Source organism: Ambystoma mexicanum, chromosome 14 (assembly GCF_040938575.1).
Source record: "Ambystoma mexicanum isolate Mex_15411 chromosome 14, UKY_AmexF1_1, whole genome shotgun sequence".
NCBI lineage: Eukaryota > Metazoa > Chordata > Amphibia > Caudata > Ambystomatidae > Ambystoma > Ambystoma mexicanum.
Window position 1 is genome coordinate 131505013 of NC_090940.1, and position 20107 is coordinate 131525119.

The following is a 20107-nucleotide window of genomic DNA, read 5'->3' on the forward strand; positions in this document are numbered from 1 at the left end:
ACTATACACACACCAAAGTGAACATTGTATGAAGGGCACCACTCAATCGGTCTCCTCTTCTAAATTTACACCAAGGGGCTACTTAGTATCCCCCTTCTCTCTGCTCCTGTTTTTATTTTTTATTCACAGACACAACCTTCCAATTACGGCTGGTGGCAGTATTCTACCCTACCTGATGTGTAAGTGCCTTACAAATGCACAATAAATAAATATTGTGTGAATGTTGTAGCCTAGGCTATGTTAAAGCACAATAGGGCACCCAAGTATTAACTTGGTGGCTCCTTTCTTTTTTCGCCATTACTAGCGTGGTTGTTTTTTGTCATCCCTTATGCCGTACTGGGAGGGGGAGGCCTGTGTGTGTTTTTCTTTTGGCAGGAACCCTTGGCTGTCCCCATCTACGCTCCAGTATGTCTGGACAAGCAGGAAGTGGCCCTGCCCTTTGTCTGCATGAGTGCCTGAATGGAACCAGCTCGCGCTGGGAGTCTGGCTGTCCTGATTGGACAGCCACCTGCCTCTTTCTGTAAATTGCAGGGGAGTGTGCTGAAGCTGTATAAAAGGTGAGGCTCCGGAGTTGAAAATCAAGTCGACCACTGGAAACTGAAGTAACCAAAGAAGACGATCAGTGACTCCTGCAGGCCCTTTGCAACACTTTGAAGCGACCACTGCTGTCCTGACCCAGTTTTCGGTGCGCCAGAGGAATTCCGAAGAGGACTCTCTCTCTTTTGACTGGTGGCAACAACCAGTCCCAAGACTACTTTAATCGGCGCCATCTTCTGAGGCGCTGTGCCCCTCGAGTTGCAGAACCCCAATACCAGGAGACCTCTGACCCAATTGAAGTGCATCATCGTGGAATTTACAAATCCGTCCAAATCTTTGCTGAGCTCCGGGTGAACCTCCAGAGACATAAGCCGACTGTCAAGTCCCCTCAACAGAGTGCGGGACGCCAGGCACCGAAGAAGATTGTCCAGGCGAATCACGTTTTGTTGGTGCTGCAGAAAAGGCACCAAAATTAGTGACCAAAGAAGTTGCTGAAAGCTGTGCCAGAGGTCCTCCCTCGAGACTGTTGCTGAGAGATCCCGTCCATTGTCCTGCCTTCTGTCATCTGACCAAGGAATCCAGAGGTCGGGTACAGCGTTGCCACATTGAGGAAAATCCAGCCACAATCTTTTCTTCAAACCTAAGGTACTGTCGTGGAAAAGGTGTTGCTTTCCTTGATCCGAAAAGTCGCTCGAGAGCATTTGAGTGCACATAGGTGTCTAGGGCAACCCCCCTCTTACCAATGACTCAATCCCCTGAGTGTCCCTTTTAGCGATTTCCAACATTGGTTGACCCCTTCCATTGTAGAGACTACAGACTAGAAAATATCCACAGGAGTTTTCATTGTTCTGCTGCTTGTCAAGATTTTGAGCCCTCTCCGAACTGCCTTTAGGTTGGGTTGCGTTTTGGACCACCTTGCTGTGCAAAGAAACTGCCTCTAGAAACTTAAGCCTTGCTAGTATAACACTAACCAATTATTTTCCTTTCCAAAAGTCACTATTTTTTATGTGTAGGAAGAGTAAATGTCTTTAAGGTATTTCTGCTAAGATTCGCAAGTGCATGTTAACGATAATACGATGGAGCTGTCCTTGCTGTCAAAAGCTGTAACCATTGTCACTGCGAGCAACTACAAACTAAGCAGTGGCTTTTGGAAAGTATCCTAAAGTAATCCTATTTGTTTTAGTGCAATGTGCTAAGTATTTGACAGTGATTCTTGTGTAAATATAATCTATTTTAATATACATTTGTTGAGTGTTTCTTTGATGTGCATTACTAGTGTACATACCTACAGCTCACATCTTCCTCTTATAAGCCTGGCTGCTCTGCCACTCTACCCAGGTTCCATGAGTAGTACAGACTGATAAGTATTGGGGGATCTACAAACCATTGGGATAGTTTTGTGAGGTCATACCTTCAGAAGAGTTTGGGAAACTCCCCTAACAGCTTTATAGGTGTGTTGTGCTGCACTTGAAGCAAGCTCTGATGGAGTTGCACATTTTTGGATAAGCAAGTCTAGACCCGTACCTCATTCTTGCAGAGAATTGATATGGTTTGCGGCAGTAGCAGGCAACATTGCAAGAGGCATTCATAGATTTGTCTTCATGTTTGTTGGTTAATTTATTTTCTTTGTGTTGTGCAGATAAACCTAATTGCCCCTCCTCGATATGTGATGACCACCACAACACTAGAGAGAACCGAAGGCCTCTCTGTCCTAAACCAAGCCATGTCTGTCATCAAAGAAAGAATTGAGGAAAAGCGAGGAGTCTTTAACGTTCAGATGGAGGTAAAAGATTGGTCATCCTCTTGCAAAATGTTTGAATTTCCTATTGGTTGCAGTACAGTATGATTTGCATGTTTTGAACACCATTCCTTAAAATGGGATTATTTTATGTAAAACGTTTCTTTTTTAAATTTGAAGTGCAGAATTCAAATAGTACCCATGTCTTTCTCGTGAATATTGCTTAATTGCAGCCCTGTTCTCTTATCTTTATTCAATCTTCATAGATTGCTTTAAGACGTAATTTTAAATGGTTAATTCGAATGAGGGTATCTGCTGTAAACCCACTTATTTAAATTGCACAGCCTAATCTGAACACATTATACTGACAAGCTACATTACTGGAATGTGGTGTGTGTGTGTGTGCATACTCGTGTGCCTAGGTTTCTTCTCATCTCTCACGAGTACATGAAGAAATGACTTATTTGAGTTCAGAGGGGTAGGAGACCAAAACCTAAAGGAAATCGGTTTCTGCCGATCGTGATGATCATTCACTCTTAACTGTGCACCAATTGGAATCTCTTCACTCTACAGAAACAGCCCTATTTGTCAGTGACTTTCTCCTATTCTGTCTAAATCGTTTTGGTTTGCTTCAGCTCTCTGCTGCTTTTGACGCAGTCTATCATTTTATTCTTTCTGCTGCCCTTTCGTCCATGGGATTGCATTTTCTGTTCTTCACAGGCTTTCTGTTCTTCACGGGCTTCGTTCCTACCTTTCTAACCAGAACTGTTCTCTTGTTTATACATTCAAATTTGTCTACCGCTTAGATTCCAACTAGGTGCAAAGAGCAGTACTTTATGTCACATACAATCTAAGTACCACAAAATACCCACCCACTGTGTGGATCTTAGTGTTACACAGCCCGTCCCCAGGTCCTTCAAGTGTGTTTAAAATTGCCACCTTAAAAGTAAGGTGCAGCAACGATGCCCACCCTCATGCTACCTTCCGAATTTCCGTCAGTTCTTCACATGGTATACGTCTCCTAACCTGCACAAGTTTTTCTAATTGCAATACATGTGCTACCCTTCAGTTTCTTCTAAGCAAACCAATTTCATCCAACAATCCATACATGTGCTGGCCTTCACAGTTCCTCATAGGCAATAAATAAATCTGCTAATCTACACAAGGTCTTCGAAGCACATGTTTTAATCTACCCTATATCTTCTCCCTGTATCCAAGTGCAACACGCTTCCTGCCCCAAGGTACAGCGGAGTGTAATACACTTTTACCCCTAGACTACAGCTGAGTGAGACACATTTCCTACCCCCAAAATACAGCGAAGTGCAAATAATTTTTTTACCCCGAGAACACAGCTCAGTGCGACACCTTGCCTCCTCTCAAAATCAATCTATACACGATAACATTCCTACTCCCACAATACATCTAAGTGTAACACTTTCCTGCCCCTGAATTACAGCTACGTGCAATACATTTTCTGCCCCAGAATACAGCTAGGTGCAATACATTTTTCCTCCTACTCAAAATACAGCTAAGAGCAATACTTTTTGTTGGGGAGAATTCTCATTTCTGTGCTAATTCCCTTCAACCTTGGCGACGCCTAGCTCTTTTGCTGGACTTTAGGACTTGAACTTCTTCTCACTCTCATGTATTTTTTTTTATCGGATTTGTACTGTTTTATTTGTTCTTGGAGTCTGACAAAGCCCATAGGCATGTACTTTTTGTATAGTGACAAGCCGCGCCTTCAGTGTCGGAGAAATCCTTTTAGCTTCACTTAAGGCTGAAATACCTTTTCTTGTGAACTACTGTTCCCAAGAATAGTAAAGTGAAATTGACTTTACTTTTTCTCTCTGTAGATCCAGCCCACCCCATCTTGGGGCGAGGTCTTCTCGGAAGTAGAGACTATCTTTTGTGGCGTTCCACAAGGAGCTTGTCTGTCGCCCTTGCTCTTTAACATTTATATTGCCCCTCTATGCAGAGAATTGGAGAAGTTGGGCTATTTTTTCACCAACTATGCAGATGACTTCCAGTTGTCAATGGAACTTTCAGGTGACCATCAAGCAGACCAACTCAAATTAAATAAGTTATACAGTGTAATAAAAGACTGGATGACCACAAACTGGCTATGCCTAAATGCAGGAAAGACGGAACTAATGATCTACGGGCCCAATAAACCGAGAGAGGGACTAGCTAAGGCTTTCATTGGCTTTCAGGTTGATGATAGCTTTATTGAAGTTGTTGGCAAGGTAAAAACATTAGGTGTTTATATGGAGGCTTCCTTGGATGCAGGCATACACGTGGATGCTATAGTAAAAAATACCCAATATCATCTACGAGTATTGAGGCAGGTCGCCCCTCTTATCTCTGAAAACAACCGAGCCAAACTGGTCAGAGCCGTTATCTTGCCACGACTTGACTAGTGCAATGCTCTGTTGGGGGGGGGGGCTAGTAGAGAAGACGTACAGCAATTGCAGAAAATCCAAAATGCCTCTGTACGTATAATATACGGTATGAAGAGGCATGAACCCACCTCTAACGCGAGAAGGGAGCTACATTGGCTCCCAGTATCAGCCAGGATTTCCTTTAAATTATTGACGTTAGGTCATAAATGCATCTATGGAACAGTCCCTAATTATTTGAAGGACAAAATCATGATATATCAACCGGCAAGAAATCTGCGCTCTACAACGACTCTAAGTCTGCAGGTGCCAAGGACTAAGAAAGCCCGTGGAAATGGACGTTCTTTCCCGGTGCTCGTGGCTAAGGCCTGGAATAATCTACCGTTAGGGCTCCGTACAGAGAGCAATCACCTGGCTTTCCGGAAACTCTTGAAGACAGAACTTTTCATCTAACCTACATCTTCGGTTGTCCTCACTGACCTCTCTGCTTGTGATGGAGCGCTTGGATGCCTCAGGGCTTGTAGAGCTATAGAAATTTAATAACCTAACATAACATAATATGTTGAGTGCTAGGGGTGGGGGGGGGTTACTTAGCCCCTTTTTCTACTTACTCATGTAACATTTTTTTATGTTGCCATCACTACCTTAAATGGCTTATGGCAGTGGTTTGATTTTCCTATAATTGTGCTTTTCTACCGCAGGCTGAATCCTCAGCTGCCGTATGTCACCCATGGGTGACCATTATGTCACCAATAGCCCTGGTCATCTTTTTCGCCATTTCTTGTTTGTGGTCTTTCTTGGGTTTTACTCTGCACGCCAAGCGACGTTTAACCCTTTTGTTCGCTTTGCCTTCGCCTTTGGTGATCTTCAGTATTGCAACATGCCTCTGGTTCCACTGTGTCTGACAGTGCAGGAAGCGAGGGAGGTGCTGTTAAGGAGTAGTCTCAGAAATGTGCTAATTCCCTTCTATCTTGGAGACCCCCAGCTCTTTTTGCTGGACGTTAGGACTTTCAATTTTAATCCTTGAGTGTGACCTTTTTCCCACTCATGTATTTTTTCATTGATTTGGACACTTTCTTTTGGTTTTGAAGTCTGACAAACTCCATAGGCATCATCCTTTTACATTGTCACACAGCACCTTCAATCCAGTGACACAGGTAAGTCTTCCAGATTTCCACAAGGTTTAAATACCTTCTCTTAGATAACTGTTTCCAAGAGCAGTGAAGTGAAATTGACTTTACTTACAATTGTAACTGTCTAGACCAAGCACACACTATCTTACCATAGGGTGCTGGAGGGCTTACTTAGTATCCCCGCTGTCTAGTTTCTCGCGTAAATTTTGTTACCCTTTCTACAACTAACGGCTGGTGGCAGTGGTTTACTTTTTCCTACCATTGTTTCTACCGCAGGCTGCAATTGCAGCTGCAGTAAAGCACTCATGGGTGCCCGGTCTTCTTTTTTTTGCCATTTCTTGTTGGAAAGGTCGTTCTTGATTTACTCTGCGCGCCAAACCAGGTTTGGTCCCTTTGTTCATTTTCTCTTTGGCAGGATTGTCTCCATCGTGTCTGGCAGGGCAGGAAGTGAGGGAGGTGCCCGACACTCTGTGTGCTTAATCCCCTTTGAAGGGGCCCCTCGTTTGTGTAAACAAGGCACAATCGCCACACACGACCTGATACGCCAGACACAAGGTTGTATTTCCAAAATCTAGGTTTTATTGCAAAACAAATAGTCTCAGTTGGCCAACTGGTCCCACGCCCCGCGACTGTATCAGACCTCGGACGCAAGAGAGCGAAATTCATACAACAGTTACATATATACAAAACAAGCATCTAGTAATCAGTGTCACAATTTATACCGCCCCTATTGCATTTCCTTTGAACTAGGCACGATGATTTTTATTTATTTATTACATTTGTTACAAGCCCAGACCCTGGGGTATCACGGCGTGGTTACAGACAACTTAATAATTAGTCTTACAGTAAAGGATAGGCTTGTAGAAGGAAAACAGGAAGCATGTCAAGCAGGCATATGAGTCATACATTACATCAGTACATACATCATACAGGTTAGGTACAATCCGGGTTGCTGATTAAGAAGCTAATCATTGGGCTGGTACAGGTGAGAGACGGATATTAGTATTGGTTGAATAACCAGGTTTTCAATTGCTTTTTGAAGCTGGGGAATGTGGTGTCTTTTTTTATGTGGATAGGGAGAGAGTTCCAGTGATGTGGTGCTAGTACACGGAAACTGCTTCCCCCCACTCTAGTGTTTTTGTAGCGGGAAATCATTAGGTAGTGGTTGTCATTAGAACGTAGTGTTCTGATGCTTTCTTGTTTCTGTACTACATTAATCAGATACATGGGTGCTTTTTTAGTCAGGCATTTGTGTGTAATACATAGGGTTTTGAAGATTATTCTTGCTTCAATTGGTAACCAGTTTTGGGTGATTGTGTATATTGTGTTAATGACCATGGTGTCATGATCATAGTTGCCTGTGATGGGTAAGAGGATCTGGGTGTCATCTGCAAAATTGGTGTAGATGACACCCATATCGTCAAGGGCAGAGAAGAGGAGCTTGGTATAAGCATTGTAAAGTGTAGGGGAGAGGCATGAGCCCTGGGGAACTCCTATGGGTACTGGTATTGGGTCGGCAGCTTCCTTGCCTATGGCCACTCTGGAAGTACGTTCAGCCAGGAAAGATTTCACCCACTTTGTGGCATCATTGGAGAAGTTAAGTCATTGGCTAGGGATGTACATAGTTTATCATGGTCCACGAGGTCAAAAGCAGCAGAGAGGTCTAACAGGAGTATGCATAGTTTACCTGAATCTCTAATAGTGTCCATCTGGATTTTGAGGTCTAGGAGTGCCGTTTCCGTACTATGGTTGGGCCTGAAGCCTGATTGTATGGTTCCTAGCAGCTGGTTCTGTTCAAGGTGTGCTTGAATTCGTGTATAAGCTATTTTGTCGATAATTTTGAGTAGGAAAGGGACCGTTGTTATAGGCCGGTAATTTGTGGGTATTCTGGGGTCCAATGATGGTTTTTTGAGGAGTGTGACCCATGCTTTTTTGATGCTGGCTGGGACTGAATTCATGTTGAAGGAGGAGTTGACAAAGTTGGTAATGATAGAGGCGCGTGTGCTTGCGCAGTCCTTCACTAGTTTAGCTGGGACACTATCGCCTTTGCAGTTGGAAGCTTTGAGTTTGGTGATGGTGTTGAGTACAGTTTCTTGGGAGACTGGACTGAAGTGGAAGGGAGGCTTGGGTTTATCGCGGGAGGTAGGTGGGGTGGGGTGGGGTTTGTGTCTATGGGGTTTGTCAGCTAGGAGCTGTCTTTTAGTGGTAATTTTATTTTGTAGTAAGGTAATTTTCGTGCATAAGGCGTCTTAAATGGTGGTGCACCTTTCTTTAATGGCCTTTTCTGAAAATTTGATTCTTAAGGAGGCTAGTTCTTCATTAAACCAAAAGTGGGCCCTTTTGTCAGTGCGGCAGGTTTTACTTTTTTACTTGACAATGGTGACGAGTTTGACACCTTCAAACATTCATTGTGTAACAGTTTACAATTTTGTAAGCCCACAGACATTAAGTCTGTGTTTTAAAGATCACAATGCTTCTGTTTTCTGCAAGCAAGCTTTGCGTAGGGAGGGACTCATTCCAGGCCTTGCTATTTCCTAGTTTCTATTTGTGCGCCCGGGGGGGGGGGTCAACTTGCTCTCCAGGGCTGTACTGGGCTCAGGGAAGGGGGGCAGCAAAGAAGAGAATTCAAGTAATTTAATGTTCGCTCTAGCGTTTCTACTGTGCTTACCGAGACTAGCTGGCACCTGCTGTACTGATTAGAATGCCTTGCTGCTCACTCCAAGGATATGCGAGGGAGGGGACCGGACATTTCTGTCTGAGTTACTGCGTTATATTTCAACATGCCACTCGCGGCCTTGCATTGTGCACCATTGAAGCAGAATAACATTTCAGCAAAGCAGTTTTACACGAGGCAAAAAGCAAATGTTAGACAAAACAAAATGGCGATTTCAGTCGCTTTAAAATGGCTGCACCTTAGTCAAGCTTATGGCTATATATTTCTGATACTAGATGCATGAGACAGTTGGTCTTTGGCCAACATAATACATAGCCTTATGATCGAGGGGCCTATATCCCAACCTCCTTCTTGGGTATGGAGTTCAGACCTTGACATGTAGCTTTCTTATCGCTTCAAAAATCGTAGGAGAGGAGTCGTTTACAAATACACAGCACGCTGATCCCACAATTTTGCAAACACCGCCACAATCAACCAAGACTACATCAAGAGCCATTCTTTTCTGAAGTGTCATTAATCCAATCCCTTTCTCCTCTAATGTCATGTTGTATAATATATCTGTTCCATTTTTTTTCTAAGATTCTGGATAGTTGTCATATATTATAGGAGTTTATTGCTTGGGCCAAAAATGGTACAAATGATTTTGCTACGTCTTCTACTATTCCATCTTCATTACTCCTTTGTGGCCTAGATCTAGATAGTTTGGCTATATCCGTTGTTTTTAAAAGAAACACTCCTGGGAACAAAAGTCCCAAATAACAAGTACCTCCCCAGTTTCTAGGCAACCAAGGATATGCTTTTTCTCCACATATAAAATATACAGGGTCACCTCCATATACTGGTTCTACTTCCCTTGTAAGAATCGCTGTATTCATACATCTAGTGACTGTCCCTGCTGAATAAGAGACCTTCTTCTTTAAGCAAAATGGAACAGAACGTGGGCTGTATTTCTCTGTATAGGAGGGAGGCACTGCATCTTTATTTCCTTCTGATCTCATACGAAATATGATTACTGATGGTTTTTCCGGCACAAACAAATCTATCTTGTGGCATTGGTTTGGGCGTAGCTTTTGGCGTTATCATTCGTGCTCTATAAAATATGGAGCAACCTATAGGTCTCATGATTATCTCCTCAAATTCATTCATGTTTGTGCTATCTAATTGAACCGTTTCACTTTTATTCCATTTTCCTTAATATAATGTACTCAGAGATGCACTGCATGCAGAACTTAATGTTAGTGGCTGCACATACCAACCTATTCCTTTGCTACCATGCTGTGGCAAAGGAGCACACACACAGACACCCAACAGTTATTCTTTTTCAAAATTGAATGTGTCATGTTCATTATTTGCAGTAATGTGTTATTCCCATAACCTTCTCTTCTATTGGGGACAGTGTAAGTAATTACATGAACAGGGCTTTCAGTGGTGGAGGAGTTTCTTATGGGCAAGAGAATTTCTAAGGGGTGCATTTCTTCCAGGTACCATAATACCATTGCTGTCGTTACTGGGGCTATTATGCTCATTACGCACATTATTTAGAATTAGCATACCATTTTTTTCGATAACTCTTTTTGTGTAATCTTTCAGTTTCTAGGTTTAATTCAATATCGGCAGTGGTGCAGGAGGAGGCAAAAGCTGGTTCCGGCATTTTCTCTCGCGGTGCTTCTTCCTCTGCAGTGTTTGTCGTGAATCTCTCTCGTTGTTGCACTCATTGGAATGTCAATAAGTTCGATGATGTCAACAGCCTATCCTGCCAGTTCTTAGCAGCATGGATTGCTACACGTTGGGCAAGATCTCTGTGCGTCTGCACATTTGCTCACAAGAACTCCAGAGCAGTTATCAATTGCCTTCGTACCATGTGCGCCCCGTTTGTCTGTACGGGTTCAGGACACATGGATTTTGTGTTGGCACCGAGGAGCCTGGATTATTGGGCTGTCAGATTTGCACAACCCTCACAACGCTCTCCTCTAGGCCTCCGGTTCCTACTTCATCCGAGAATAGGAAACGGAGGCAACAAAAAGAAAATCAACAGGAATGCAGGTTCGATCACTCCTTCTTCCTGGGCCGCAAATTGTATCACGTTGCTCCTTTTATCGTGTGATCAACAAATGGTGCAGGTGCACTTCCAGACTCCAGCTCGGAGTCAGCCTGCGGTGCAATAGCAGATGAGCGCCGCAGTGATGCAGCTTTCGTTTCACGCTGAAAGAGGGTGGGCGCCAAAGAGGTACACGTTCTGCGTTTGCCAGCAGTGATGCAAATTCTGCTGGACAACGTTGGGGCACTCCTTGCCCTTCCTCTTCCACAGCAATCTTTTCAGGCTTTCCTTCAGGATCAGGCAGATTTTGTGGCAAAGAACTGGCAATCGTGTCTTTCATTGCTGGGACCGCTGTCTCTTTCTGGTCGTCTCGGTCAGTTTTTCAGACGGTGGTGGGACCTTCTTGGCATGTGTTGCGTGTATCCACGCCTTCCTCCCATCCACCCGAATTGCTGTTTGCGTAGTCGGGAGGATCAGGTAGGGTCCACGCCATCGGGGTGCTAACAATGTCTTTCACTCAAAGTTCTTTATTAGCACCCAGTTTCCTGGCTCCAGTGCGTGTCCCGGGCCAGTGTATCTTATTGGCAATGCCTCCTGCACCTGCTGATGAATCAAACGCAATTGTTGTATTAACAGATTACAATAGATACTGAGCACAAGATATTCCAGTTCCCTCAGCCTCTTTGGCTGAGGTGCACACCAAACATTCGCTGGTCTCCCCATAACAATTTCATACGGGGAGAGCCCAGTTCTCGCCTGCACAGATATGCGCATGCACAGTAACGCTAGCGGTAATGCATCTACCCAGTTTAACTTGCTTCCTGCGCATATCTTGCTAATCTTAGATTTTAAGATACCGTTATGGCGTTCAATAAGACCGACAGACATGGGGTGCCTAGAACAATGGAATCGCTTATCGATCTGGAGACCTGCACAAATCTGTAATATTACTGCACCCACAAAATGTGGACCGTTTTCTGACCATATGGCACGGGGCAGGCCAAAACGGGAAAAGTATTCTTTTAACATTACTTTCGCCGTACTCCTAGCAGTGCAGTCTTTCAATGGATATGTTTCCACCCACTTGCTAAATGCACATATGACCATTAGGACATACTTCAAGTTTTGGCATCCCTCCATTTCTATGAAATCAAAATGGATTAACTCAAAAGGCATAGAGGGAGGACCAAAACTGCCTGTTGGCGTCACCGTTCCCTTCCCCTCATTGTGTTGTAGACACGTGATACAATTTTGCACCAACCTCTCAGCATTTTTCTTTGTGCGCATTTTCCCATACTGTGGCTAAGTGTTGAACTATCTTTTTGGCACAAATATGAGTAGGGCTGTGAGGCATCGTGACCATTGCAGTTACATAGGAGTTGGGCAGCATCCAATTTCTATTCTTCTTGTCTACCCAGCAACCCTCCAGATCTAATTCAGCAGAGCCCTCAGCCCACCCTTGTATTTCATCTGCAGTGGCTTCCGCCTGCATTTCTTTGAAAGTGGCAATTCAATTCTCCAACATGCAGGGCACTTCCTCTGACTGCACTGTGAACATTCTGGCATTCAGGTCAGTTTGTTTCGCAATCCCGTCTGCAAATGCGTTTCCCTCTCCCACTTTGCATGTTACTTTTTTATGCGCCTCGCATTTTATTATTACCAGGTTCTTCGGACACGTAAGTGCAGACAACAATCGTGCAATCAAAGGGCCATGTTGTATTCTAGCCCCATGTGATGTTAAACCTCTCTCAGCCCAAAGTCGGCCAAAGTTATGAACCACGCCAAAGGCGTATTGGCTGTCAGTGTAAATGTTTACACTAAGATGTTCAGAAATCTCACAAGCTCTGGTCAATGCTATTATCTCCGCCGCTTGTGCAGAGTTGTAGGGGATTCTTTTACTCTCCAATACTTTTTAATGTGGTGATTGCATAGGCAGCAGTTGTGCCATCCGGCAATTTAAAACGGGAGCCGTCACGAAACAACTCCATCTGGCTCTTTTTGTGGGGTGTCTGTTAAATCAATTCCCCCCCTTCGTTTCTTCCTCAGTAACCATTAAGCAATCACGGGGAGGTGATTCATTTCCATCAAGTTTTTCCATGGGCAGTGGCATTAATTCAACCGGATTCAAAGCGCTACGCCTCATAATTTGGATGTGTGGCGCGAACAGGACAATTTCGTATCTAGTCAATCTAGCAGAGGTGAGGTGTTGCGTCTGTGTTGTGTTTAATAGAATGTCTATGGCATGAGGCACCATCAGAATTAAGGTGTGCCCCAATACCATCCCTTCCGTTAGTTTTACTGACGCAGCAGCTGCTGCAACAGCTCGCAAACCTCGTGGTAATGCGCGCGCTACAGGGTCCAGCGCAGAAGAAAAATAGCAGCACAGCCTATTTCTTCCACCTTGTTCCTGTGTTAGAACAGCCAGCGTGCAGCCGTCGTTCTCATGCACAAACTAATTTTTTTTTTCATAATTTGGTGTGCCCAAAACTGGCGCGGAACACAACGCAGTTTTGGGCAAACCAAATGCTCTGACATTCTTCACTCCACTGCAAAGGCATCACAGCATCCTTCTTTGTCAACTCCACCATTGGCTTCACAATTAGAGCTAAATTCACTATCCACTGCTGACAATAAGAAGCCATGCCTATTATTATAGCTCTGACTCCTTTTTGTGTTTTTGGAATAGGCATACCAGAAATGCTCTCTATTCGCTTTGGTGTTAGTCTTCTCCCTTCTCTCGAAAGTAGGTAACCCAAATAAGCCACCTACTTTCGACAATACTGAAACTTCTTTAAGCTTGCTTTGTGGCCATGTGCTGCTAAATGTGTTAATAGTAAAACGGTACTCTTTTTTTTACAAATCCCTTCTGTGTCTGCTGCAATTAATAGGTCATCTATATATTGTAGTAATACACAACCTGCTGGTAATTCTAGCATGTCTAGTTCTTTCAATGCTCTGCTGTAAATACTCGGATGTAGCCTTGTGGAATGTGCGTATATGTGAATGATCGTCCTAACGTGAAGGCGAACAAATATCTACTTTCTTGGTGTACTGGAATACTGAAGAAAGCATTCTTCAAATCAATAACGCTAAAGTATTCTGCTAAAGCAGGAATCATTGTCAAAATTGTGGTAACATCTGGCACCAATGGAAATTGCGGATCTACTACTTTGTGTAATGCACGCAAATCAATTATGAAACGGTACGGTACCTCATTACTGACTTTCTTGTACACCGGGAGAATGAGACTGTTACACGTGCTGCCTGTAATCTTCAATCACTCCCAATTTTACCAAATCAGGCACAACACTTTTCAATCCTTTTTCTGCTTCCGCTGAGATTTTGTACTGCGGAATACGTGGTAACGTTACTCCTCCTTTTAGTGGAATTTTCACTGGCTCTATCGTCAAGCATCCCCCATCATTGTCATTTACCGCCCATATACAAGTTGGCACTTCACTTAAAGGCAAAGGTTTAGACAAAAATTCAGGTACTGGCACATTCTGTGGAGAAATGGTCAAAAATACTCCATCTGGCGTACAGTGGATAACTGCACTTAGTTTTTTCAATAAATTCAATCCCAACAGATTCTCCCCAGTTTTCTATTAAAAGGAATGGACAGTATTCAGTGAATGGGCCTAATGTTACTGCTATTGGTTGGGACACTGGATTAATCACTGGGGTACCTGCAAACCCTACTGAAATATTTTTATGCCCTGACAGTGGTATTTCTGGAACCAAGGGATGGTCTATCGAACACTTTTGTGCCCCCATATCAACGAGGTATCTGTGCTCACTATCCCCGACTTTCATTTCTACGTAGGGTCCGTTCTGATTAACGGGAATAGACACTGGTTCCGACCCCTGTCTTGGCTGTCCTATTGGGGAAACACATCATCTGATGTGTAATCGCTGCTATTATAGTACGCATTCGCAGGAGTATCAAAAATGTTCCCGCCCCTTCCTCTATTCCCATTTTGCATGTTCTGCTGGCTCTGGTTCTGAGTAGAGGTCTGATTTTGAGCTTGGTTCTGATTTTGGGCATGATTCCCTTGACTATTTTGGTGCTGCTGCATGCTATTTCTATTATGCCCATTTGCGCCTGGATGCCCCCTATGCCGTCTTCTCTGGACATACCCATTTCTATTTTGCAAGTGTGGACATTGTGCTCGCCAGTGACCTTCCTCTCTGTAATACGCACACTGATTCAATCCCAGGGGCCCTCCATGCATGTTCGAATTACCTCTGCCTTGGGCATTTCTTCTACCTCTATTGTGTCCCACTACTTGCTGGAGTAGCACCCTTGTCTTTAAATTTGTTCTATCCTTCACCTCTTTCTTTCTCAGCGTTTACTCTGTTCTCGTAATATTGAGCCATATAATACTTCACGCAACATTTTTGCTTGCCATGCACTTTCCGATGTCATTAAGTTTTGAATGGGGAAGTATTAACCCTCTCACATTTTTCAACAAATAGCCTTTTCCCCGAATCTGTACTTACATCCTGTCCACTAAAATCTGTGAAGACTTCCTCAAATCTATTAAAATAATCCGTGGCTAGTTCATCGTTGCCCTAGACACATGCAGTCAGTTTGTCCCATTGAATTCTTTTCTCTAGAACAATTCCTTTCAATTTCTGTATTATTCGTGTGCTGGTAATGCTGCCATATTTGGCCCCGGTTTCCCTCCCACCTCTTTATTCCTATCCTCTAGTTCTAAATCCGCCCATGTTGCGCCATAGGCCGTTGCATCATCCACTTTCCTTATTTGCTTCCATATATCTGCTGGTAATATTACTGGGAATATAAAATCTATGTCACCCATATGAGCACGGATGTTTGCAGGCAGGACTCTACTTCTTTATAAAATCCTGCGGGATTCTTTCTTATATCGGGAATCGTCTGTTTTATGCTGTTCACTTCCTGTCTGGAAAAGGGGACATGTACATATTGGGCGGTATAATGGGCTGGCGTTACCTGCGCCGCTACGGTACCTGTTGCAGAAATCTCTACTTTCGGTACAAAGGTAGGTGGGACTTCTCTCATGGGAAATACTGCACTTGCTGTTCCTCCCCCCTCTCTCATATGTAGTAATATTCCAAAGTCAAGTGATAAGGCTGATCTCCTGTTCCGCGTTCAAATGCCCTCTTATATATTGTTATTATTTCGGGGGGGAGGGGCTGGCTTTCTTCTCACTTACATCTTTGTCTATCAGATGTTCAGCCATTATCTGCAATGCTTGTCTTTTCATGGGCAAGGTGTACTCATCAAATATCTTGTGTATCTCTATTGCGGGAATACTAGGGTCTGAAATCCATTTCAACGCCTCTCATATACACTCAGTCGGTCACCTGTCTTGACGACAAATATCGCCGCTGTATATATGGCTCTACCGCCTCAGTTCTATCTCTCCTAATATCTCTACTCCTATACCCAGGTGTGGCAAACATTTCAGCATACTCATTATCAAGTTCATTCTTGAGTTCAAAAAGTCGGTCTACATGTTCCCTCATCTCTTCATCCCTCCCTCTACAACGTGCCAATGCATTCAAATCTAACAATCGTTGTGGCGGTAACTTCCCAATCAACTGGTTCCATCTAGCCACTAAATATTCACCCATGCATTCCAACACTACCTGTCTTTCGTTGCTCCTCCTGAAGTCAAATATGGAAGCCATCGCTGCCGTCTCATCATTCCCATCTATATACATTTCGGCCTGTTCTTGCAACTCTCGCTTCCTCTCCTTGCTAATCGCACTTCGAGTTACACTCGTACATCCCCTCTGTTCAGCCCCTTCTGTTTCAATAACTTCAAGTTCAATTACGGGAGGGGAAGATGGGACAGAAACTATCTCTAAGGTGGGAGGTGCAGATGGAATCATGGGAACGGGCAGTGTCTGTTGCGTCTGTGACTGTGCTAGGATCTGAACAGTCGGGAGGGGCTGAGCAACAGGAGGGGGTTGAGCTAAAGCCACTGACACTGTCTTTTGAGTCTCTCGTCTTGGGCCTTGTTTCATATCAGTCAATATTTTTTCCATCAATTCATCTGATGAATGCAATTCTCGTTGTGGATATATTTTTTTTATACTCAACTGGTCGCGCCTATTTGATTTTCTCAAACTATTATTCCACTCCTTCTCCTCCCTCTCTTCCGCTCTGTCCGATTTCCATTTATGCCTGCGCGCATGTTTCTCTACTTCATCGAAGCATAGCTTCCCTTCTCCAGTCCCTAAGGATATCAAATGCCGCAGGGCGAGTTTTCTTTTTTATTAACACCTTCTCCAAATTATCTATCCTCGTCATCTCAAAACTCCCATTATTCGGCCACTGAAGATCTTCCTGCTTTGTTTTTTTATGCCAAATCTCACAAAACATTATCGCTCCCACACTGTATTTCACATACATCTCATATGGCAGCGTTCCCACCGGTAACGCGACCTCACCAGTTTCCAAAGATTGTCTGCCGCACTGGAAAAAACCTGCCAGAGTGGACAATACCCCAGGCATGTTTTAACCTGACCCTTGGCTAATCGACCTTACTCTGGGTGTTTGATTTTGCAAAATAAACTCTCAACCAATATCGGGATCACTTTTGAATCGGGGCACGACTCACCTGATCAGTCAAGTTGTCTTTTCAAGACACAATTCGTCCGTATACTGACGCAACCAATGACGTCGTGTCTGCGTATCTTGGCTCACTCTACCTCGTTTCGGGACCCTCACCTCCTTGTTCTCTGGCCGGGCACGTCGATCGGGGATCAGATGTGTGCAGATCGGCATAGGAGTCATCGCTTACGCAAGGGCGCCCCGAACACCTCTTGATCCCGGCTCGATCGTTCCGTCTTCGCCGTTCTTTCCGCCTTCCTTATCTCTCAACGTACACAATGGAACAAGTGGGGGAGGGTCCCTATTCGGGCGCCATCTTGAAGGGGCCCCTGAGGGACCCTCGTTTGTGGAAACAAGGCAAAATCACCACACACGAACTGATACGCCAGACATGAGGTTGTATTCCCAAAATCTAGGGTTTATTGCAAAACAAATAGTCTCAGTTGGCCAACTGGTCCCACGCCCCACGATGTGTGGATCAGACCTCAGGGGACGCAAGAGAGCGAAATTCATACAACGGTTAGATATATACAAAACAAGCATCTAGTATTCAGTAGTGTCACAACTTATACCACCCCTATTGCATTTCCTTTGAACTAGGCACGATGATTGACAATGGTGACAGTTTGACACCTTTAAACATTCGTTGTGTAACAGTTTGCAATTTTGTAAGCCCACAGACATTAAGTCTGTGAACACAATGCTTCTGTTTTCTGCAACCAAGCTGTGCGTAGGGAGAGACACATTCCAGGCCTTGCTGTCTCCTAGTTTCTATTTGTGCCCCGGGGGGGGGCAACTTGCTCTGCAGGGCTGTACCGGGATCAGGAAAGGTGGGCCGCAAAGAAGAGAATAATACAAGTCATTTAATGTCCGCTCTAGCGTTTCTACTGTGCTGGCACCTGCTGTACTGATTAGAATGCCTTGCTGCTCACTCCAAGGATATGCGAGGGAGGGGACCGGACATTTCTGTCTGAGTTACTGCGTTATGTTTCAACATGCCACTCGCGGCCTTGCATTGTGCACTAGTGAAGCAGAATAACATTTCAGCAAAGCAGTTTTACATGAGGCAAAAAGCAAATGTTAGACAAAACAAAATGGCGATTTCAGTCGCTTTTAAAATGGCCACACCTTAGGCAAGCTTATGGCTATATATTTATAATACTAGATGCATGAGACGGTTGGTCTTCGGCCAACATAATACATAGCCTTATGATCGATGGGTGTCTACTTTTCTAGATCGACACCTTGATTACATGAATGCACCCAAAAGTGATTGACTGGCTGTCCTTGGAGGAATGCCACCCTGCTGTGTCATTGACAGCTAGGCTGTGGATGAATGGGTGAGACCTGCATAAAAGGCAAGGTCTTTTTCTTGGAAGGTACAGTCGACCACTGGACGAAGGAATCTGAGTAAGAGCTTTGAAGAGCCAATGGCTGCAACTCTTGGACCATTGGTTTGCCCGGTAAAGCTCTGCTGCAATGCTGAAGCTCTGAATTTGCCTCGACTAGAGAAGCCCTAAAAGGACTTCTCCCCTTGGGTTGGTGGCATCAATCGACTCCAAGACAAACTCATCTGGAAATCCCCTCGTAGCTGCCTGTACTTCCATTGCTGCTGAAGGAACCCATTGCCAGGGAGAGGAACACCAGAATTGAGTGTGTCGTCTTTAAGTTGGACCCGAGCGCCAGGAAGATCCTCCGGACTCCCATGAAGCAGGACTGACCAAGCCTGAGCCATTTAACAGAGTGCTGGACCCCAGATGTGAGGAAAGGCCATAAGGTATCTGAGAACCGCAGTGGCGTTATTCGCAAGAAGCTGAAAACGCAAAGTGCTGCTGATCTGAAGTTTGCCCATTGTTACAGGCGACCTTCAATTCGTAGTGCAGGAGTCCCCAGATGTCCTCCCTCTTGTCCCCACGACTTAGGCCCAGGAACAGGATCTGCAGACCTACAACGGGAACAGAAGCTAGCTGGAACCAATTTCTTAAGACCTAAGGTACTGTAAACTAAGGGGTACTTGTTGTGTAGCCTTGCTAGCTCTCAGTTGAGACTTGTGTTGGTTGCTTTTGCAGAGTTGCTTGCAGCTTTGCCCTTCACAAGCCTCAAAGCTTGTGGCCCAACAGTGATTGCATTTTCTACAAAGATTTCTAAAACATTGTGCAAGACTACTTACCTTCAAGAAGTGCTTCAGTTCATCTAGACTTTTTGCTCAATTGACATTGGCTGTCCTAGTTCCCTGAAAGACTCTTCTAACCTCTAACTTTATGCTTTAACTACCCCTCTAAAAAGTCAGAAATTTTATAACTTGTGTAGCTGGGAAAGAGTTAATTTACTTTGCATTAGGGGTTCAAAAGTGCTTACCTGCTTAAGAATATTTGGTAACCATTGTTTTTTCCCCTAACCTTTTCTTTTTTACACCAAACTCGGTATTGCTGTAAATGTACCAGTAATGTATTAATGTCAGTGTCCTAGTTATTTAAGTCACTTTAGGGTGTAGGAAGTGTCTGTGTGCCATCTCAAATGGTTATCTACGGATTTATTGAAACTCTGTATTTTTGAAGTATATCGTAAGTGTTATACAATTGCTCCCTTCTAAGGAAAGCTTATTCAACCGACTTAACTTAATAAATAATTGTTTAATCAAGAAACCTTGAGTGTAAGTGTTTATTTGGATACTTGTCACTGTGCAACTCTGTTACAACCCTACAGCTCACATTGACTCCTCTTGAGATAAACCTTGCTGCTCAGTCACTCTACCAACTTGTGTAGTGCATGCTTATACCAAAGGTTGGGTTAACTATTGCCAAGAGGACAAGGCTGATGCAGTCTCCCACAGAGTACTGCATAAAATCTTAACTAACAGTGCCCAAAGCTCCCTGTCCTTACTCTCCTTGGTAACCTGAATGCACCCAGTCATGACAGCTACCCTGCTGTTTGCGCGATAGCTATGCTGTGCGCGAATGGGAGAAACCTGCATAAAAGGTGAGGCT

General features: G+C 44.1%; 1 protein-coding gene across 1 annotated transcript in view; it reads left to right on the top strand.

Moving 5' to 3' along the window:
* EIF2S1 (eukaryotic translation initiation factor 2 subunit alpha) overlaps positions 1-20107 on the top strand; it is a 201768-nt gene that overhangs the window by 116236 nt on the left and 65425 nt on the right. Inside the window, exon 7 of the mRNA XM_069638721.1 lies at positions 2177-2320. Coding sequence (XP_069494822.1) covers positions 2177-2320 — 144 coding nt within the window. The remainder of the gene's footprint in view (positions 1-2176; positions 2321-20107) is intronic.